The sequence below is a fragment of the Nyctereutes procyonoides genome, unplaced genomic scaffold (genome assembly GCF_905146905.1).
Source record: "Nyctereutes procyonoides isolate TBG_1078 unplaced genomic scaffold, NYPRO_anot_genome, whole genome shotgun sequence".
Lineage (NCBI taxonomy): Eukaryota > Metazoa > Chordata > Mammalia > Carnivora > Canidae > Nyctereutes > Nyctereutes procyonoides.
In genome coordinates this window covers 7268468-7287804 of record NW_026575037.1, presented here as the reverse complement: position 1 = coordinate 7287804, position 19337 = coordinate 7268468, and the positions used below count along the sequence as shown (strand labels likewise).

The 19337-nt window shown below is 36.9% G+C and overlaps 1 protein-coding gene across 7 annotated transcripts in view; it reads left to right on the top strand.

Annotated features, from left to right (window-relative positions):
• PLA2G4A (phospholipase A2 group IVA) overlaps nt 1-19337 on the top strand; it is a 152721-nt gene that overhangs the window by 75982 nt on the left and 57402 nt on the right. For all 7 annotated transcript variants that reach the window (XM_055319437.1, XM_055319440.1, XM_055319438.1 and 4 more), the window contains 2 exons: nt 1370-1407; nt 5737-5878. In XM_055319437.1, the coding sequence (XP_055175412.1) occupies nt 1370-1407; nt 5737-5878 (180 nt within the window). The remainder of the gene's footprint in view (nt 1-1369; nt 1408-5736; nt 5879-19337) is intronic.

Below are 19337 nucleotides of genomic sequence, written 5' to 3'. Positions count from 1 at the left end.
CATCCTCTTCACCTTTTAAGAGGCATATCTGAGTTCCATCTGAAGGTATTGGACAGATTCACTCTAACTATATTCTATGCTAACTGATAAAATAAAGATTATAGCACCTTTTTACAATTAGGCAGCAGCCTTCAAAACATTTTCTCATTTGGTTCTCATAACAATCTAAAATTACAACAGCCAAACTATGGAAAGATCCCAGATGTCCATCAACAGATGAGTGGATACAGAAGATGTGGTATATACATACAGTGGAATACTACTCAGCCATTAAAAATGAAATCTTGCTATTTGCAACAATGTGGATGGAACTAGAGGATTTTAGCTAAGCAAAATAGGTCAATCAGAGAAAGACAATTATCATATGAACTCACTCATATGTGGAATTTAAGAAACAAAATAGAGGATCATGGGGAAGAGAGGAAAAAATAAAACAAGATGAAATCAGAGAGGGAGACAAACCATAAGAGATTCTTAATCATAGGAAACAAACTGATGGCTCCTGGAGGGGAGGTGAGTGGGGGAATGGGCTAACTGGGTGTAATGAGCACTGGGTAATATATAAGACTGATTAATCACTGAATTCTACTTCTGAAATCAATAATACATTATATGTTAATTGCATTTAAATAATTTTTACAAAAAATATAAAATTACATTATTCCTAACTAATGACAGGGATAATACTGAGAGGATCTTTCCATACAACAGATATATAGTCTCTGGAAAGACACCTTTTAATACACCTTTTTCTCTGTAGATATTAATCACTGTCTTTTCCATTAATCCAAAATTGGCCTGTTGGCAGAACTGGGTACTCCCATAAACTTGGGTGGCTCACACAGTGTTGAAAAATAAAAACCTGAGACCCACTTCCCATTTGAAGATGCTTCCTGAGCTGGCCACAGGAGCTGGCTTCTGGTCCTGCTGCTACTTTGGATAGGTGTTCTGTCTCCAGTTTATTACAGCCCACACTTGTCATAAATGCACAAATGCTAGGCTTTCTTGACCCATGGGGAGTTCCTGAAAAATAGGCACAACATCTTCATAGTTTTTAGCACTCAGGCAGTTTTTATGTTTCATGCATAATGATTGTAGAACTCAACTACTTCATTTTAACAAAGGAGGAAAAACTAACCAGAGGCAATTCTTATGTTTACTAAAATGACCAATTAAATAGATTTATATCACAAAATATAGCTATAATGCATTCATAATTTAGGGTCTTCATGAAACTTCGTTACTTTTAGTTTTAGGATTCTTTTAGATTAAAAATAACCTGGCACTCAAAAATTGTTTTGACCTTGTTTGCATTATATGTAACACACATCCATTTTATGACCTAATCTGATTAATATATCTGTTCTAGGTCACTGAAATGTTTCTGGAAATGTCTCTTGAAGTTTGGTAAGTGCATTATATTTCATTGGTTGAAAATACTGTGAGTGATCTGCTGACTTATTTTAATTGTTAAAGGGTAAACTTTTAGAATATGAAATAATTCTGACAGCTTTGAACATAAAAAACACATTATACTTTTCTTTAACTCCTCCCTAATGATTACTGCACTAAAAACTAATAAATTGAATATCTTTACTTAATTTTCCTGTAGTTTGGTCTTTAAATAATAAAGTTTAGGGCTTAGAAGGTCAATAATAAGGGCTTTTAGAAAGAGTCCTCCTTCGGGTTCATTTCCCATAGAAATGAACAGATATAGTTATTTAAGCCTATTCTTCATTGTTGTTTCAGATATATATTCAAAAACATGAAAGTAAACTAAACAGGAAGCTATAAAAATGAAAAACTGAAAATTGAGACTGTTTTTGTTCATGGAGATCAGTAGGACTACAAATAGTAAAGTTCCATGAAGCATGTTGCTCTTTCAAAGTGGTCTCCAAAACAAATGTTGGAAAATCGTTTATTTTCAAATGGTGCATCTTAGGGGAGTCAAGCCTGCCTGGAGAATTAGCAGGATCTAACACTGAGTTCAGTACATCTCACCTCCCTCAAACTCTCTGGGTCTCCTTGAACTTCCCCTGTTGAACTGGGTTTTACCAAAGTAAATAGTACACATTTAATTTACCCAAATACATAACATTCTTCTTTCATGTGATTTGCCAAATGAATGAAGATGGCTGCATTGATATTGGTTAGTATTTCTTTCTCTTATTTTGTTTCCAGTAACATGTTGATTCAACTTAGCAAATTATTACGTAAATTACCACTGTCCCTCAAGATATGTCAGGAAGTATCAAAAGACAGTCCTAGTAATTGAGTTGTGTTATTCTGCATTGTATTGATTCTTGCTTAAAAGTGGTATATTTTAGCACGAGATTAGAAAAATTTTTATCTGACAAGGAAGTCATGCTGTTTGTCTTAATGGAAAATTATCTTCATTGCTGTAATTAGGACTAATTATGTAAAAGAAATTTGCTGTAACAAAGCATAGTTATCAAAAAATGTAGGAAAAAACTCAACCAAATAAGGTGCATGTGTCCAGAAGCAATTTACTGTATGTTTATAATGAACTTTAATCAAACTCTATTTTTATGTGTTTGTCTTGACGCTGAAATGGAAATGTTCTTTAAAGAAAAAACTTTCAATGGAATGTCTTCCATTAGATATAAAATAAAATCAAGAAAGAAAATTAGATAAAGGGAAAAGCAGAGAAAATGAGCGGGAAGTATCAGTGAGAGTGACAGAATAGGAGGGACTCCTAACTCTGGGAACCGAATAAGGAGTGGTGGAAGGGGAGGTGGGCGGGGGGATGGGGTGACTGGGTGATGGGCAATGAGGGGGGCACTTGACGGGATGAGCTCTGGGTGTTATGCTATATGTTGGCAAATACAAAAAAAAAAAAAAAGAAAGAAAATTAGAGATAATACACAAAAGAAGAAATAAATGAACCAAACTTCTCTTACTATATTTATAAAATTACTCAACATTTTAAAATTTTCTTTTACATATTTTTGCTAATATCTTTAAACATCTTTGTTCATTGCTCTGTTCACAGATTTTTTTTTAAATCATACTCCTTGTGCTTAATATAAGAGAGTGATCATCATAGTATATTATAAGGAGCATGAGTTCCAGAATAAGAAGCCCTGGTTTTAAATCTGCCTCTTGCTAATTATGTTAACAGTTGAAAGATTTTTAATCACTTTTTTTACTCATTTGTATAATAAGAAAACAATACATTATAAGCATATGGTGATGATTTAATGAGATGTTCTTTAGAAAAAGTATTATTTTATTTAATACGAAACAGAAAAATTTTCCACATGTGTAACACATATTCATAGTAAAACTGTTTGTAATAGTTTACAGAAATTAGAAGCAACCTCAATATGCATGGATAAATAAATTACACTATAATCATATAATGGAAATACTCCACAGTAGTAAAAATGTTTGAATTATTTCTATTTCTTTTTAATTTAATTTATTTATTCATGAGAGACACATAGAGAGAGGCAGAGACAGGAAGAGGGAGGAGAAGCAGGCTCCATGCAGAGAGCCCAATACGGGATTCAATCCCAGGACTCGTGGATCACGCCCTGAGCCAAAGGCAGACGCTCAACCGCTGAGCCACTCAGGCATCTCAGAATTTTTTCTATTTCTATATCTATTTATATGAATCTCAAAAACATAATGTTCCATGGAAAAGAAATTGCAGAATACATACAGTTGATAGCATTTATAAAAAAATTAAAAACATGTAAAATGACTCTATATATTACTTAGCGATGTAAATATATACTATAAAATTATAAATAAACACATTGGAATAGTAAAGAGCAAGTCTAAGGTAATGGTTACTCTAAGGAGCAGAAAAGGAAACACAATTGAGGTAGATTAACAGAGACAACTGTGCTAATGAGATTTTTATTTCTTAAAATGGTTAGAAGGTACTCAATCTAATATATTATAATAAATAATAGAGAGTTTACCCTAAGACTTGACTTAAAAAATCCTCATTCACTCTTACCTCTTTTCCTCCTTGTTACCTAAGCCTCAATAATCAAATTTAATAACTGTGTAATCCAATGTTTTAATATATACTGACCATTTTTTTAATTATTGGATGATATGGTTAAATGATCTTTTCAAAATTTACAGTTAATTTTTTAAAGATTTTTATTTATTTATTTACTTGAGAGAGACATAGAGAGAAAGAGAGAGCATGAGCAGGAGAAGCAGAGAGAGAAGCAGACTCCTCTTTGAGCAGGAAGCCCAACACGGGGGCTAAATCCAGAGCCTCAGAATCACAAACTGAGCGGAAGGCAGATGCTTGACTGACTGAGCCACCCAGGAGCCCTACAGTTAATTTTTTTAAAGTAGATGTCCAAAAATAGAGTTACTTAGTCAAAAAGAATACATTTTTATTATTTTTGGTGCTCATCACTAAAGCACTTCCAAAGTGTTTTTGCAGATTTATATTCCCAAAATGAACATATGATAACATTGTTACTTTGCCTTTCCCCCAAGTACTGGAAAATAGATACTTCAAATATTTCATAAAAATTATTAATAATACATCTGAAACTAATGATGTACTATTATTGGCTAATTGAGTTTAAATTTAAAAATTATTAACAATAGCAGTATTTTAAAAATTTGCTAATGAAGCTAAATATTCTACTGGTTTTCATTTTTAATCATATAATGCTCTTTTGTGAGTTATCCATATTTGTCCTTTGAGAAGTAGTAATTAAAATATTATTTGTAATGATCAAATATCATTACAGAGTACATAGCCCAGAGGCAATGAAGTCTCTTCTTTTGGTCTACATTTCACAAGGAAGAAATACACTGAATTAATAGAAATGATGCTTCAACTTAATTGATTCTGAAGGGAAGGACTTTTATGAATAGTAAGGAGGCAGTATTCTATTAGTGAAATTCTTGCTTCCTGTGTTTGGATTTATTCACATTACAACATAGATTTCTAGGTTTTCTTGTTCTGGTTTGTTTTTTTTACTATTTTTAAACTCAGTAGCTGGTTTTAGAGTTCAGTATTGGACCTGTCTCATTTGTGAGGCATTGCTGCTGCATTGTGGAAAATACATCACATTTTTGCTCTGTGCTCCTAACCAATAAGAACGTCAGTGTTTTTGATCTGTAATATGGAGTAATAAAAATAATGTATTGTATAATAATGTATAAGATCCATTCCCATAATTTCTGCAGTGATACATACTTATATATCTAATGTGGTTTCTGGCATAGTATAGGTTTCTGAGAAGTTGCTGCTGCCATTATTAGAAAGGAAGGGTTATATATACATGTAAGGGTTCTGAAATCCTCCAGCCATAACTTATTTGGGGGGGGGGGGACATCTTGTTGACAAGGCAATTCATTAAGATTGGAATGTTAGTGTTTTGTCATGAAGAAGTGGGGGATGAAGGGCCCAGGGAAGGAATTCTTGGTCAAGAAAATGTGGGAAATACTGTGCCAAACAGATCTAAAAGATAAAGTCTTTACCTTGATAAGATGAATTTATTGGGGGCTGTTTGCTTGTTTTTTCGTTTGTTTTTTAAACATCTCATACTCTATTTTTGGGAAACATGCCTTGGAACATGAGGACTGCCATGATTTTATCCCCTTATTTCAGGTTCCTTTCTAGGAAATGGCTTGAGGGGAGCAATAAGCATGTATCAGTAGCTACTTGGGACTGATTGATTTATAACAGGGTTACTGGGGATGTTGGCTCATGACCGTCTGTTTTATATACAGTTCATCCCCAGACCTCCGATTCAGTATGGCTCTGTGTGATCAGGAGAAAGCTTTCAGACAACAGAGAAAAGAAAACATAAAGGAAAACATGAAGAAACTCTTGGGTCCAGAGAATAGTGAAGGCTTATGTTCTACACGTGATGTGAGTTGGAAACATTTCAAATGTTATTATAATTTAATAATAATGTTGTTTGTACTCTCTCCCAAATTTCACCCAAATATGAACATATTAAGATGGATTGAGCATTGTATCTTCAGTTTTTTAAGATAAGATGTTTCATAAATACAAATTCTTTGAGGAAGATCATCACAAATGCTGCCTGTATTTAGTAATATTAATCAGATCCAGTTTTAAAAAGTTGCAGAGACATACTTATGCACAAACAAGATACTTATTAGTTTGAAAAGTTTAGCCTCAGATGGAAAAGGCTCATTGAATTTATTTTATTTTTATTATTTTTTAATTGAAGTATAGTTGGCAGTGTTACATTCGTTTCTGCTGTACAGGATAGCGATTCAACCAGTCTATTGGTTATGCTGTGCTTATTGCAAGTGTGGCTACTATGTGTTACCATACAATGTATCACACAATACCATTGACGATATTCCCTGTGCTGTACCTTTCATTTCTGTGATTTATTCATTCCATAACTGGAAACTTATATCTCCTACCCCCTTCATCCCTTTTGCCCCTTCCTCCAACCCCTTCCCTTCTGGGATCATTGAATTAACTTTAATATAGACTAAGATGAAACAATTGTGGGGATGGTCATTATCAAGCCAGAAGAAAGTGTTACCAAACTTGTTAATGATAAAAAAAATTAACAAAAATAGGTAGATGTGAATAAGGAAGATAAAAGGAAATGTTTCAGACTCTTAATATTTCATAGCAGGGAGTTAAAAGCTATCATCTCAGATTGACCAAATAATTAAGAATAATGACCTCCACATTTAATGTTTTTCGTAATCCTAATTATAAGGAAATCTTAAAATATTTTTGTGAACAAATTATGGAAGTACAATCCTTCATTTGTACTTCTTTTTCTTCCCTTAAGTTCCAGTAAAATAAATACCACTTATTATTCAATATCTTGTAACATAAAAAACATTTTTGGCTACTTATCTGTTCATTTGTGCCTTCACTGATTACCTATCTACCTACTTATACATCCATCCAACCATCCAACCTTCCATCCAACCATCCATCCATCCATCCGTTTATCCATTGGTCTATCCTTCTGTCTGAAATCTATAAAAATAAATTGCTGCTATAGTTAATACTACTGTATTACATATTTGTAAGTTGCCAACAGAGTAGATCTTAAAAGTATCACAAAATATAACCATGTATGAGGATGGATGTCAAGTAGACTTATTGTGGTGATCATTTCACTTTACATAATCATTATGTTGTACACACCAAAACTAATGAAATGTTATATGCCAATTATACCAAAAAAATTTTTAATTGGTGCAGTGATGCTCAACAGATGATAATGATGAAATTTCTTCTTAGTGACATGTTGTGCAATTTTTTACTTACTTTTTTGAGCTTCTCTGTTAACTAAATATTTTAAATAAATTATTTTAGAAAGATAATATTTTTATTAAATGCATAAGTAAATATATGCTTTAATACATGCATATAAATGGACATACACATATATTTACATGTATATGTATATGTACACACTCCATACATGCACATATAAACCAGGGATTCAAGATTCTTGTAATTTAAGGGCAAAATATAATTGGAAATGAGACATAAAGTATGAGTGAGGGAGCCAGTTGGCCACCCCTATCCCATATGTGACTGTGAATTTCCAATTGTGTTATTAGGTGGGTACAGAGGTGTTTGAAAGCCAATCTGCTGCTGCTGGAATGGCTTTTTTTGTTACAAGAGCAGACTTTATGATAAAGGGTTGCCTATAGGGAAATTTTGCTTAAAGGAAGCTTGGAGGAGATGCAAAACCTCTATTGAGGGGATCCCTGGGTGGCGCAGTGGTTTGGTGCCGGTCTTTGGCCCAGGGTGCGATCCTGGAGACCCGGGATCGAATCCCACGTCAGGCTCCCGGTGCATGGAGCCTGCTTCTCCCTCTGCCTGTGTCTCTGCCTCTCTCTCTCTCTCTCTGTGACTGTCATAAATAAATAAATAAATAAAATAAAATAAAAAAAAAACCTCTATTGAAATTTCTATTAAAAAAAAACAGACTTACAGATTTCATATCAGCTATCCATCTTGCTTGCCACTATACAGATCCCTCATAGCACTTGTGGTTGATTATTTATTGTCTCAGGTTAATTTGAAGATACTTTCTTCTCTACATATTATTCAGAAGTTTCTAGCTCCCTGGGAAATGTTTGTTTTTTTGTCGTTAATGTAAAGTAAACCTTCCAGCAACACTTATATCTCCTTCTTTTTATCCCCATCATTGTTTGATATTGTTAATACCCTTGGAGCAGAGAAATGACATTTCAATTTTTTTTTCATTGCTGCCATTTGTCATTTGTTGAGATACTGCTAAAATCTGGCAATGAGCAAAGCTGAGCAGTTACTTTCCTTGGTGAGTTTAAAGCCTAGTTGAGGAGAAAAACACTTGAGCAGATAATACAGTGATGGGTTAAGTTCTTTTTTTTTTTTTTTAAGAGTCATGAATAGAAGGATATAAGAGCTTACAATAGAGTTACCCACTCTTTCTTTGTGGTAGAGAGATGGCGATGGGGTTCAGGACTCACCTGCCCCAGTATATGGCACCCCAGCATATTGAATATCTCAAGCTGAAGGAGTTTGAGAAGACTGCAGAAGCAGGAAGCTCTCTCCGACCTCCCACTCTTCTCCCCTGCAGCAGGTCTTAAGACCCTCATGCAAGAGGTGCTCTCCCCAAACCTGTACAAAAAGAGCATCCTTATCTCCAAAGATATAGAGATTCCAAGAAGAATCTGAACAGACAGGTCTTGCTAAATATCCTCCAGTTCTCTACACTTAAATTCATACACTGGCTTATCTGATTTCTATATGATCACCCATTCTTCATCAAACCTAGCTTTAAAAATACTCAGATGTAACTATTTCTTTGGGTATTCATTCCCTTAACTTACCTTAAATAAATATGCATGCTTTTCTCCCATTAATGTCTCCTGTTAGTTTAATTTTCAGACCCAGCCAGGGACCTAAAGAGAGTGGAGGAAAACCTTTTCTTCCTCTACAATGGCAAGTCCTCCTAGAATGGAAGACTACTGGTCAAGCCTTGAGGAATGAGTTTGCTAGAAAAGAAAAAAAAAGCAGGAAATGGATATCTCTGTTAATTCCCAGATGTCAGCTTCATTTGAGAGACTCTGTCTTGCAATCTCAGTTTTTCCTTGCCTAGCTGCTTTTCAGTTGTTTCCAACAATTATTTCTTTCACTCCCAGCCACTGATTTACCCTGTTCCCCTCACACCTGTTTGACTTGCTTCCTAATCAAAGAGAGATCAACAGACATTAAATGACCAAGCCTTCCTTTCTTGCCAGAAGATTGCCATGTTCCATAAGCTATGCTATCCTTTGTTTCTTCCCTCTTGAATTCCATGGAGCAAACGGCCCCTTTTCTTTCAAATGCAGATCCACATCAGAAATGGATTGCCAGCCCCAACTAGGAACCCTAGTATGTCAATCATCTAGTCTTCCCAGGACCACTCTTGTCCCCTGAACTTCTCTGCCTCTATCTCTATATGAAGTTTTACTGTAAAAATATAAACTCTGACATGAAGGAGAAAAAAGGAACAATCACAAAATCTCCCTGGAATGTACCTTCCCATCTCCTGCCTCTCCACTTCCCAATCCTTATGTTCACAGACTTCTCCAAGTTTCCTACACCATCTTATCCTCTTCCCTCCCTTTCTCAGGCTTCTGACCTCGTTATTCTAATGTAGCTACCCCACCAATCGCTCATACTAATAAGTGCAAAAGATCTGGCTCTGTCTCCCCCAGCTCTGTGGGTGCCAACAACATATTTCCCTACGTTGTGAAACATTCTCTATCCTTCACCTACTGCTTTGCTACCTGCCTCCCTGGTGCCCTGTGGCAGATCTCGCCTTGTGCATTCTTTAAATATACAAGTTCTTCACCTTAGGCCCTCTTCCTCTTCATTAGAGGGAGAGGAAGAATTGTCTTCTTCTTAAGAATTGTCTCTCCCTTCCATGATGTCACCCAGCACCCACGTCCAAAGAACTTTCTGTGTCTATCAACAACTTAGAACCCCCTTCTGAACTTCAGGCCTGAATGTCTGTGCACCTACTTGATTTCTTCACTGGTATCCCTCACATCTCAAACTCTGCACGTCTAGAGCTGGACACAGCACCTTGGTTTCTGTCAGTCCACTTATGCCTGTATGCCTGTCCCCCCAACCCCCACCTTCTGTTTACTTTCAAACCAGAGCTTAAAATCCTTCCACTGCTCACCAGCATCTGTCTCAACTCAGTTTTTGCCAGATCATTCCCAGGTCACCACACTCCTTCAGTGGGTGCCTCTTAGCTCCATGTCTCCTCAGAACCCTTGCCCAGTTGGTGCCTTTCCCCACACTGTTTCTCCTCCCTGTAGCATGCTTCCCCTGTGCCCACCCTCTCCCCACTCCACCTGCTTTTCAGGTAACCAGCACCCTCCCTCCCGTGCTTTGAGCAGTACATATGTAGCTGCTTCTGAGACTGTCACCCTGACCAACTGCTCCCTCTTCTCCCCCCATGTCTGTTAAATCTCAGTTATATTCTCTGTGGCATAAATATGGACATTATCTGCATTGACAACACTAGTACTTAAAAAAAACTTGGCCAGGTATTCATTTAATATTGGTTTTCTGCAGCAGAATATAAGCTTCATGAAGATCAGGACAGTGTCTGGTTTTTTACTTTTATATCCCTGGCAGCTGGCATAGCTGCTGGCACATGGTAGACCCTCAGCAGATCTTGTGTTGAGTGAGTCAGGGCACAGATTCGGGTGGGAGCTTGGCGCTGCTTCCAGGGAATGAATTAGCTAGAGAGAGGGATGAGGAACTCAGAACTGAGAAATACAGTATCGGGTTGGTAGGGAGGAGACACAGGTTGAGGAGAAAAGTTTGGATGAAAAGATCCCAGTTTGAACTGTTCCACTCGAAATGTATGTGTGGGTACCTGAGTGGCTTAGTAGGTAAAACATCTGCCTTCAGCTCAGGTTATGATCTCAAGGTCCTGAGATCAAGCTCTGAGTCAGGCTCTTGGCTCAGCGAGCAGCCCACTACTCCCTGTCTCTCTGCCTGCCGCTCCTCCTCTTGTGCTTTCTTTCTCTCTGTCAAATAATTAAAATCTTTAAAAAAAAAAAAAACTGTGTGTGGGATACGTAGATGTAGATGTCCAGTTGGCCTTTGTCCTTAGGTTCTCCTTTTGCAAAGGGAAAGTTGCTGCTGCAACACGCCCAGCCCTCCAGCCCCCCACAATGCACTCCTTGTTTTGTGGAAAAAGGAGTCTTCCTGGGAAAATGAAACTTGACTTAATAGTCATACAAATTGGCTTTTCTGCAATAGATGAAAGATGAAGTAATTATGTTTCTATCTGGAATATTCTTCAAAAAATATTAAATTCATGTTTTTGGAAGTCATTCTTGGAATTAAAACTTTCACTGTAGTTGTTTTAGTTTGGTCTAGAGTTTTTCTGTCTTGTCCAAAATAGATTAGATATATTCAGAACCACCCATTCCCACAACACAAGTGACTTTTTTTAAAAGTTTTTTTGTTATTCCTCAGTCAAGGGTCTCTTAAGCTCACAAGTCCCTTGCTCTCTGATGAGACTTCACTTTCTAGTTAGTTCTGGCTAATCATCCTCCTTAAGGAATGCAGGACAGGCTGTCATGGCGGCTCGACAAAGAAGAACAGTCCTATTTAATTCTCAATGCACGGACTGTCTTTCTCTTGTTCCCAGTGTTCAACCAACAGACAGCATTCAGCCTAGGACTTCAGTGTACAATTAAAATGTTGCATACAGGGGTGTTTGCGTGGCTCAGTGGTTGAGCATCTGCCTTTGGCTCAGGTCATGATGCCTGGGTCCTGGGATCTAGTGCCTCATTGGGCTCCCCTCATTGGGCCTATTTCTCCCTCTATCTATATATATCCCTCTCTCTGTGTGTGTCTTTCATGAATAAACAAATAAAATCTTTAAAAAAATAAAATAAAATAATGTCGAATACATTTGGGCAGCATAAACTTGGACTCCTTCACTTCTGTGCTTCACTTGTAAAATGGAGACTGTGTCTCTTATTATGTAAAAGAATAAGTACTAGTGCTTGTAAGCATCCAGCTCAATGTATAAGAACATGTAGTAGTTGCCTGAAAGAGTAGTAACTATTCTACTTGAGTGTTGCTGTTCTACTGCATAATACCTGAGGGTAATCATTGTCAAATGTAATAAAATCTTGCCTAATAGCCCAAGACCTTATTCTCTTAGGTCCTAAGACTTTTAAAAAATGTATTCTCCATAATAAAAAAAAAGTTTTAAGAATTTATCAATTTGAATCATTTGGAGGTAGGTCTTTCTAAAATATGTCATTCCTTGCTCAGATTGAACTGATTTGAGTGTTCTCATGTCTGTTTCATTTGTGATCAACTGCCATTTCCCCATGCTTTACATGTTTCCTTGAAGTAATTTCTTCAAACCACTCCTTTCTCTTTCAGCTTTATTGTTGTGGAATTCAAATCTGATAAGCAAGATTGTTGTTAGAACAGTGTCTCTGATTAGTGTAATTTCTCTATGAATAAAGGCCTGGAATCTTTCCCATAAGTAAGATCTGTAAGACTGTGTACATGGGGATTTTTGGCATAGCTGGATTGTTCAGAGGCCATTCTTATAAATTTTCTGGTCTGAAAATAGTTGTTGGTCAGATGAAACTTCCAGATTATAGTCTTATGGGAAGGGAAATGCTACTCTATGGTTTTTGTGTTCCCTAGTAACTGACCATAACAAACCAAAACTGGCTGGGGTGTGTGTATGGGGGTGTGTGTCGAAAATATGGACTTGGAATAGTGGGGAAGCAAGAGAAGAGAATTCCACTTTAGCCTTCATCCGAGACTAAAAGAGAAAGTGTTTCCTTTCAAGTCAGGATATATTACATAACTTCAGTTTAAACAGATAGATTGCTTTGGGTAAAGTATAAAGTGGATCATAAATAATACATTCTGTGAGTGCTATTCTGTACTGAAGTCTGTCATATAAATTCAGTGAAAGCCTAGAGAAAAGAGAGCCATCTGGTGACAGAGGAGGAGGCAAATCAAAATAATTTGTGGAGGAGATGTGCTAGAAGTCAGCCTTGAGTTATGAATAAGAATTTGTATTCCTTGGGTATGTTGTTTCCATCATCTGGAATATTCTCCCTCTTGCTTCTTACCTTCATGGTGATGGCAGCACTGTGTACTATCAGTTCTTATTCGCGTCTTAGATTGTGAATATGGCAGGGCAGACTGTGTGGAATTCCCAATAGTGGAGGCCAGGGAGATGTACTGCGCAGATGTGAGCTTCCAAGGATCCAGTTTCAGGATTCAGGAGGTGGACTTGGAGTTTTTCTCATCTGACATGGTGGTGGGATGTGAACAGCCAAGAAATAAGAGAGCTGGAGTCGGTCTAGGAAGTACTTGTCCAAGAGGCCCAGACTCTACTATGAGGCAGGTGACAACTGAAGACTGCAGAGCTCCTGAGGAGACAGGCTCAGGGGGAGGCATGCAACAACACACGTGTCCAAGCAAGGAGGGAGGAGGTAGATGGGGACAGGTGCTGGGTGTGCTGCAGGTTTCAATTTGTTTTATAAATCACATGGGCATTATGTGAGGAAGCTTCCAGGGTTTAAAGGACCAGGGGCTGGATGAAAACCAAGTTTCAATTTCATGTAAACTCACTTTTAAAATTTTGCATGTGGGGATCCCTGGGTGGCACAGCGGTTTGGCGCCTGCCTTTGGCCCAGGGCACGATCCTGGAGACCCGGGATCGAATCCCACGTCGGGCTCCCGGTGCATGGAGCCTGCTTCTCCCTCTGCCTATGTCTCTGCCTCTCTCTCTCTCTGTGACTATCATAAATAAAATTTAAAAAAAAAATAAAATTTTGCATGTGAAATTATGGCTATGCTGGAAAAAATTGTACATAGATTGAAATGAGATCGTATATACTACTTTTTGTATATTTTGTGATGCAAACCAAGTCAGTGACTTCATTCCCTTTATATACAAAGGTGTTGCCTAAGTTTCTGACTAGAAATGGCCTGGACATCACTTTGGGAGGGCTGGTACTGGGCACAGGATGGTGGGGAGGCAAAGCCCACTCTGGGATTTACCATTTACTAAGTACCGACAGCCATGTCCACTCTTACCATTGCTAATACTGTGGAGGTGCACTGGTAAATCAGATTCAGTAATTGTCATCTTTGCTTCTATCCTCTAATTAATAATAATAATAACAACAACAAATAAGTAAAGACCTAGGATGCACAAACAGTCTAAAGCCTGAACAATTTTAATATTGGAATAATCACTGTGATACGCTCGTTCGGTCTTTAAAAAAAAATCAATGCTATTTTTTAAAAATTTTCCTTTATGCTTGTAGGGTTGGCTTTCTCATTTTCAATACAGCTTCTTTGACCCCTTTTATAAGTTGGTGGGGAGTCATCAGTTGAAGGTTACAAAACTAGGGCGTGGCTACCTCCTTGAATGTATATTCAAGCGTCATGACTTGTGCTTTGGGGAACTGGGGGCTCAGGTGGTGGTTGACACTTTGGAAAATTGACTTTCAACGAAAGCAGAGGAAGAAAGTGTTCTGATTTGACATTCATACCATATTTTTCTCCAAACTGGCCAGAACAGAGAGATGATTTGGGGCAAATTAGAGAGTAAGGAAACAAGTTTCAATAATGTGGAGTTTGTGGCATCTTCAGGCATCATTGCCTGATTTTACCTGCAAAAAAAGAAAAAGGAATAATTTGTGAATGATAATTACTAACAAATACCAAACCCAAATACATAACAGTACAAATGGTTATAACTACTTATGATTCTAGCAAGAAACTGGCATAGGAAATTCTAATACTTAAATTTTTTGACTTATAGTCCTCTTTCATACTATTCAGTAAAATATAAACTCTCTTAGAAATTAAAAAATATTTAATCAACTGGACTGCGTGTTTTAAAAGATACTATCAGAAAAATATCTTAAGTCTCTATTTTACTAAACATAATGAACTGAATTTTCATATAATATTACTAGTTATATATTAAAACACCTTCTTCCCGCTTAACACATGAAAAGTGTCTTAAATAATTTACCAAGGAAAAGATTTTTTCTTTGAGTTTTTCATAATTTTGAGCATCCAAATTAACAATTTTGTTAGGACTTGATAGTTTTGGTACAGAGATGGTTATGTACTTTTCCTTAAGACATGAAATGGGGTGATTTTAGATGAGATTAGCACTCAGTTGAGTGAACTTTGAATAAATAAATTGCCCTCTGTAATGTGGGTGGGCCCTGTCCAATCATCTGAAGGCCTGAATAGGACAAAAAAGATCAGCTTCCTTGAGCAAGAGAGAATTCTCCAGCAGACTGCCTTTCTCTCCATCTGCACCATTGGCTCTCCTGGGTCTCTGCGTGCTGGTCTTCAGACTAGAACTGCATTATTGACTCTCCTGGTTTTGGAGCCTTCATTCTAATTTCATGATCCAATTCTATATCAAAGATCTCTTTCTTGATAGGTAGATAGATAAATACATCTTGTTGATTCTGTGTCTCTGTAGAACTCTGACTAATACAGGAGCCAAGGAGGAAAAAGCCCTTAGATAATTTTCAAACCTTAAAAATCTATGAAAATATAAACCAAAAAAATCTTTAAACACTTGAGAATTTTCTTTTGCAAGAGAAGAAATTAATAATATCCATAAGCCTGTGCATCAAGGTAATTTAATCACAACCACAGAATTTTTGGTAAATGAAAATTCATTTCCTGTTATCATATGAGAAGCATGAGAAATATTCATTGATATCATTTATGCACAAATACTGATGCTATAAGGTCTAAATATAACCTAAACCTGTCAACAATATTTATCTCTTTGCTTCTTTTAGATTTTAAGCCAGGACTAACAGCTGCTTCTTGTAACTCCTCAGTTATTTCTTTGAAAGTTATTTCAGTATGACCAAGGCTATTAAAACATCCAAAGTTAGCCTTCATTTATTACGTAAAATTGGGCTGAAATCATCGAAGTGACACATGAATCTGAAATGCAAATTAGCTAAATATCAAATGGTTTCTTTTACTAAAGTTTTCTCTTTCTTTCTGAAGATGAGTAAAAAGAGTGACTTATGATGTCGGTGAAACCTTAGGTCACGTCATGGTTTTATGACCAATTAGCTGCGTCTGTACGCAGACAGGGTGTTCGCGTACATTGAATATGTCTTCATGTGAATAATGGAAATGACACTCTCCTTTCGAGAGCTGGGAAAATTAGATGAAATAAATTGAATGCAAGTGCCCATACTTGTGCCAGACACACAGTATTTTCTTGATAAAGCCTAATCTCCCCTTTTTTATGTTAATAAAAATTTATATTTTTGTAGTTTTTATAATTCCTATTCTGTATGAGTTTTAGGATCTAGAGTGTTCTAGGAGCTAAAGGCCTCAAGGTTATTAATTCTACGCAGTATTTCTACATGTAAGAAAATGGAGTCCAAGGATTTTTTTTGCCTCAGGTCACAAAGTTAGTTGTAGGGAAAGCTTTCAGAGACAGTGGACCATAGTGAATTAAAAGCTTTAGAAAAAGGGGATCCCTGGGTGGCTCAGCAGTTTAGTGCCTGCCTTTGGCCTAGGGCATGATCCTGGAGTCCCGGGATTGAGTCCCCGGGCTCCCTGCATGGAGCCTGCTTCTCCCTCTGCCTGTGTCTCTGCCTCTTGCTCTCTCTGTGTCTCTCATGAATAAATAAATAAAATCTTTAAAAAAAAAAAGCTTTAGAAAAAGAAAAATAAAATAAATAAGTAAAAGCTTTTGAGTCTGACAGATCCACTTTTAAGTCCACAAGACATTACTTTCTAGCTTTGTAATATGGAAAAATCAACTTCTTTGTATTTCAAATATTTTATCTTTAACATGTAGGTTATATCTCAGAGTTGTGAAATTTAAATGAGATACATAAAAACATTAATTCATGTGTAGTAAATGAAGATGGGAATTATAATCTCCATAGTCATTCAATTATTTGATCATTCAATTTTCATGTACAAATATCTGACATTTGTTTCATCTGATAGCACCTCAGATACTTGACTTTAAAATCTTACCTGAAAACTCTAAGAATTTACTGTAAAGCAGTAATGAAAACAGTGGGTTATATAACAACCAATTCCAGTTTAATAAGTGACTACTTCCAGAAAATTCCTAACAACATAAAATAAACATCCCTAAGTATGTGTTGGTTACTGGCTTATGAAGAAGGACATATGGAGAGCTGTTTTCCCAGGATTAGAGAAAGTCTTATATTCAGTTTTCCAACTTTTCATATTAATCTGACCCTGAAAAACAGTTCAGGTCGTGTGTTTTGTGTTGAACGGTATAACCTCTTACTAAGAATTTTCTTTCTCTAAACTATCTGATTTGTATTAGGTTTAATGTTATTTTCAATAATGCAATGTTACAAGTAACTAAATCAAAAGGCTCAGAGGCCTCTAAATGATTTTTGAATATAAACAATCTTCCTCCTTCTACAATATCAACTCTAGTACTTTTTTTTTTTCCTTAAAGGCCTTCTTAATCTTATTTTTCCTGACTCTCTAGTATACTCCTGCTACAATAAGAAGACTGGTCCTTTGGTCCTCAAATCACATACCTTTCCTACTTACGACTGTATTGGCTTGACCTTGGAACCTGTGCTTGGCACATGGCAACAGTAACTGTTCACTATTATTGCCCATAAACTCAACTTTTTTTTCAAGGCCTAATTCCAATCCTTCCTCCTTCTAACTTCTTATCTGGTCTGCTTACAAATACTGTATTGTGCTCCATTCACTCACTTTATTTAACCCAATTTTGTTTCCTATCTTAGCTTTCTTTTCCCTCCACAAAGTTTTTAGGAACTTACATATTTTGATTTATTTACAATTTAAACATTTATATTTGAAAGCATTCTGTGAGTCTAAACATACAGAGGTTCAGGGCAGCCCGGGTGGCTCAGCGCTTTAGCACCGCCTTCAGCCCAGGGTGTGATCCTAGAGACCTGGGCTCGAGTCCCACGTCGGGTTCCCTGCCTGGAGCCTGCTTCTCCCTTTGCCTGTGTCTCTGCTTCTCTCTGTGTGTTTCTCATGAATAAATAAAATCTTAAAAAATAATAAAAAAACATACACAGGTTTAGAGTCCTTTCAATTGCTCCATTGCACCAAACTGGTGAAGCGTATTTTCATGAATGAGGTCTCGAACCTGCATCTAATTAGGATGACTAGAGTCTTTCAGTTTAGGGCCACTTAGTATCAGAAAAGAGCCCTGGATTAGGAAATTAGTCCTGGGTGTCCTGCTCTTAATTGTTTTACGTCGACTAAGACCTAACCTCTACAGACTTCCCTTTCCATATGCAAGAATTCCATAATCTTTTTGGTCCTTCTGGTTCTAAAACAATAATTCCATGAATATATGTATTTGTCACATTGGTCAGTAAATATCCAAGAATCAAGATCCAGGTGTTCGGAACACAATGCATTCGTGTCATATATTCTGTATTTCTGAGATTGAGTTGCAGTATTTCCCCTTCAGCTGGCCCCATGCCCTGGGATTTTCCTCCTGGGTCATGACAACATCATCTGCTGCAAGCAAAGCTAGAAACCCTAATGGTCTGACCACATTCCTTCCCCTCTTATGCCCGACAGCAGATTGGTCATCAGATTTTATTTGTAAATATGCCTTGATTCTATTTCTCTCCTAAGCTTCACTCTAGGGATTGAAGAAAGGAGGATTGCTGTCTCCCATTCATGCCTCAGAAGAAAAGAAAACCATGACTATTAGAGATAAGATGGAACTATCAAAAGTGGAGCATCTGGGTGGCTCAGTTGGTTGAGCATCTGACTTATGATCTCGGGGTCATGAGTTCAAGCCCCACATTAGGCTCCACACTGGGTGTGAAGGACACTTAAAAAAAGAGCTGGCACAAGTACATGAGTTCATCTCTGCACATGCACTCCATGATGTGTACATTTATTCTACAAATGAGACTTCATCACAAATATAGAAAATAAAACCTGATAACAGTATGACAAATTTGATTTCACTCCAGTCAGATACTCCAATCAGAACATCCCTACTCACTTATGTTCTGTTCTTCCACCCACCGGGATTTCATCCTTCACTTCATTTCTTATAAAGCTTTGAATTCCTTCATGATCTAATATCTCTGCTCCATGAATTGCTCAGTCTTCTATCTATAATTTTTCTCTGATAATAGTTATTATTGGGAAACAATGTCAAGCAAAAGACAGCCCTTTCCCCAGTAAATATTTCCATCCATTCCCTCTTCCCTTGTCTATCTCGCCCCACCCCTACCCTCTCCTGCACCCTACCTTATCCTCAGTAGGCTCAGAATTT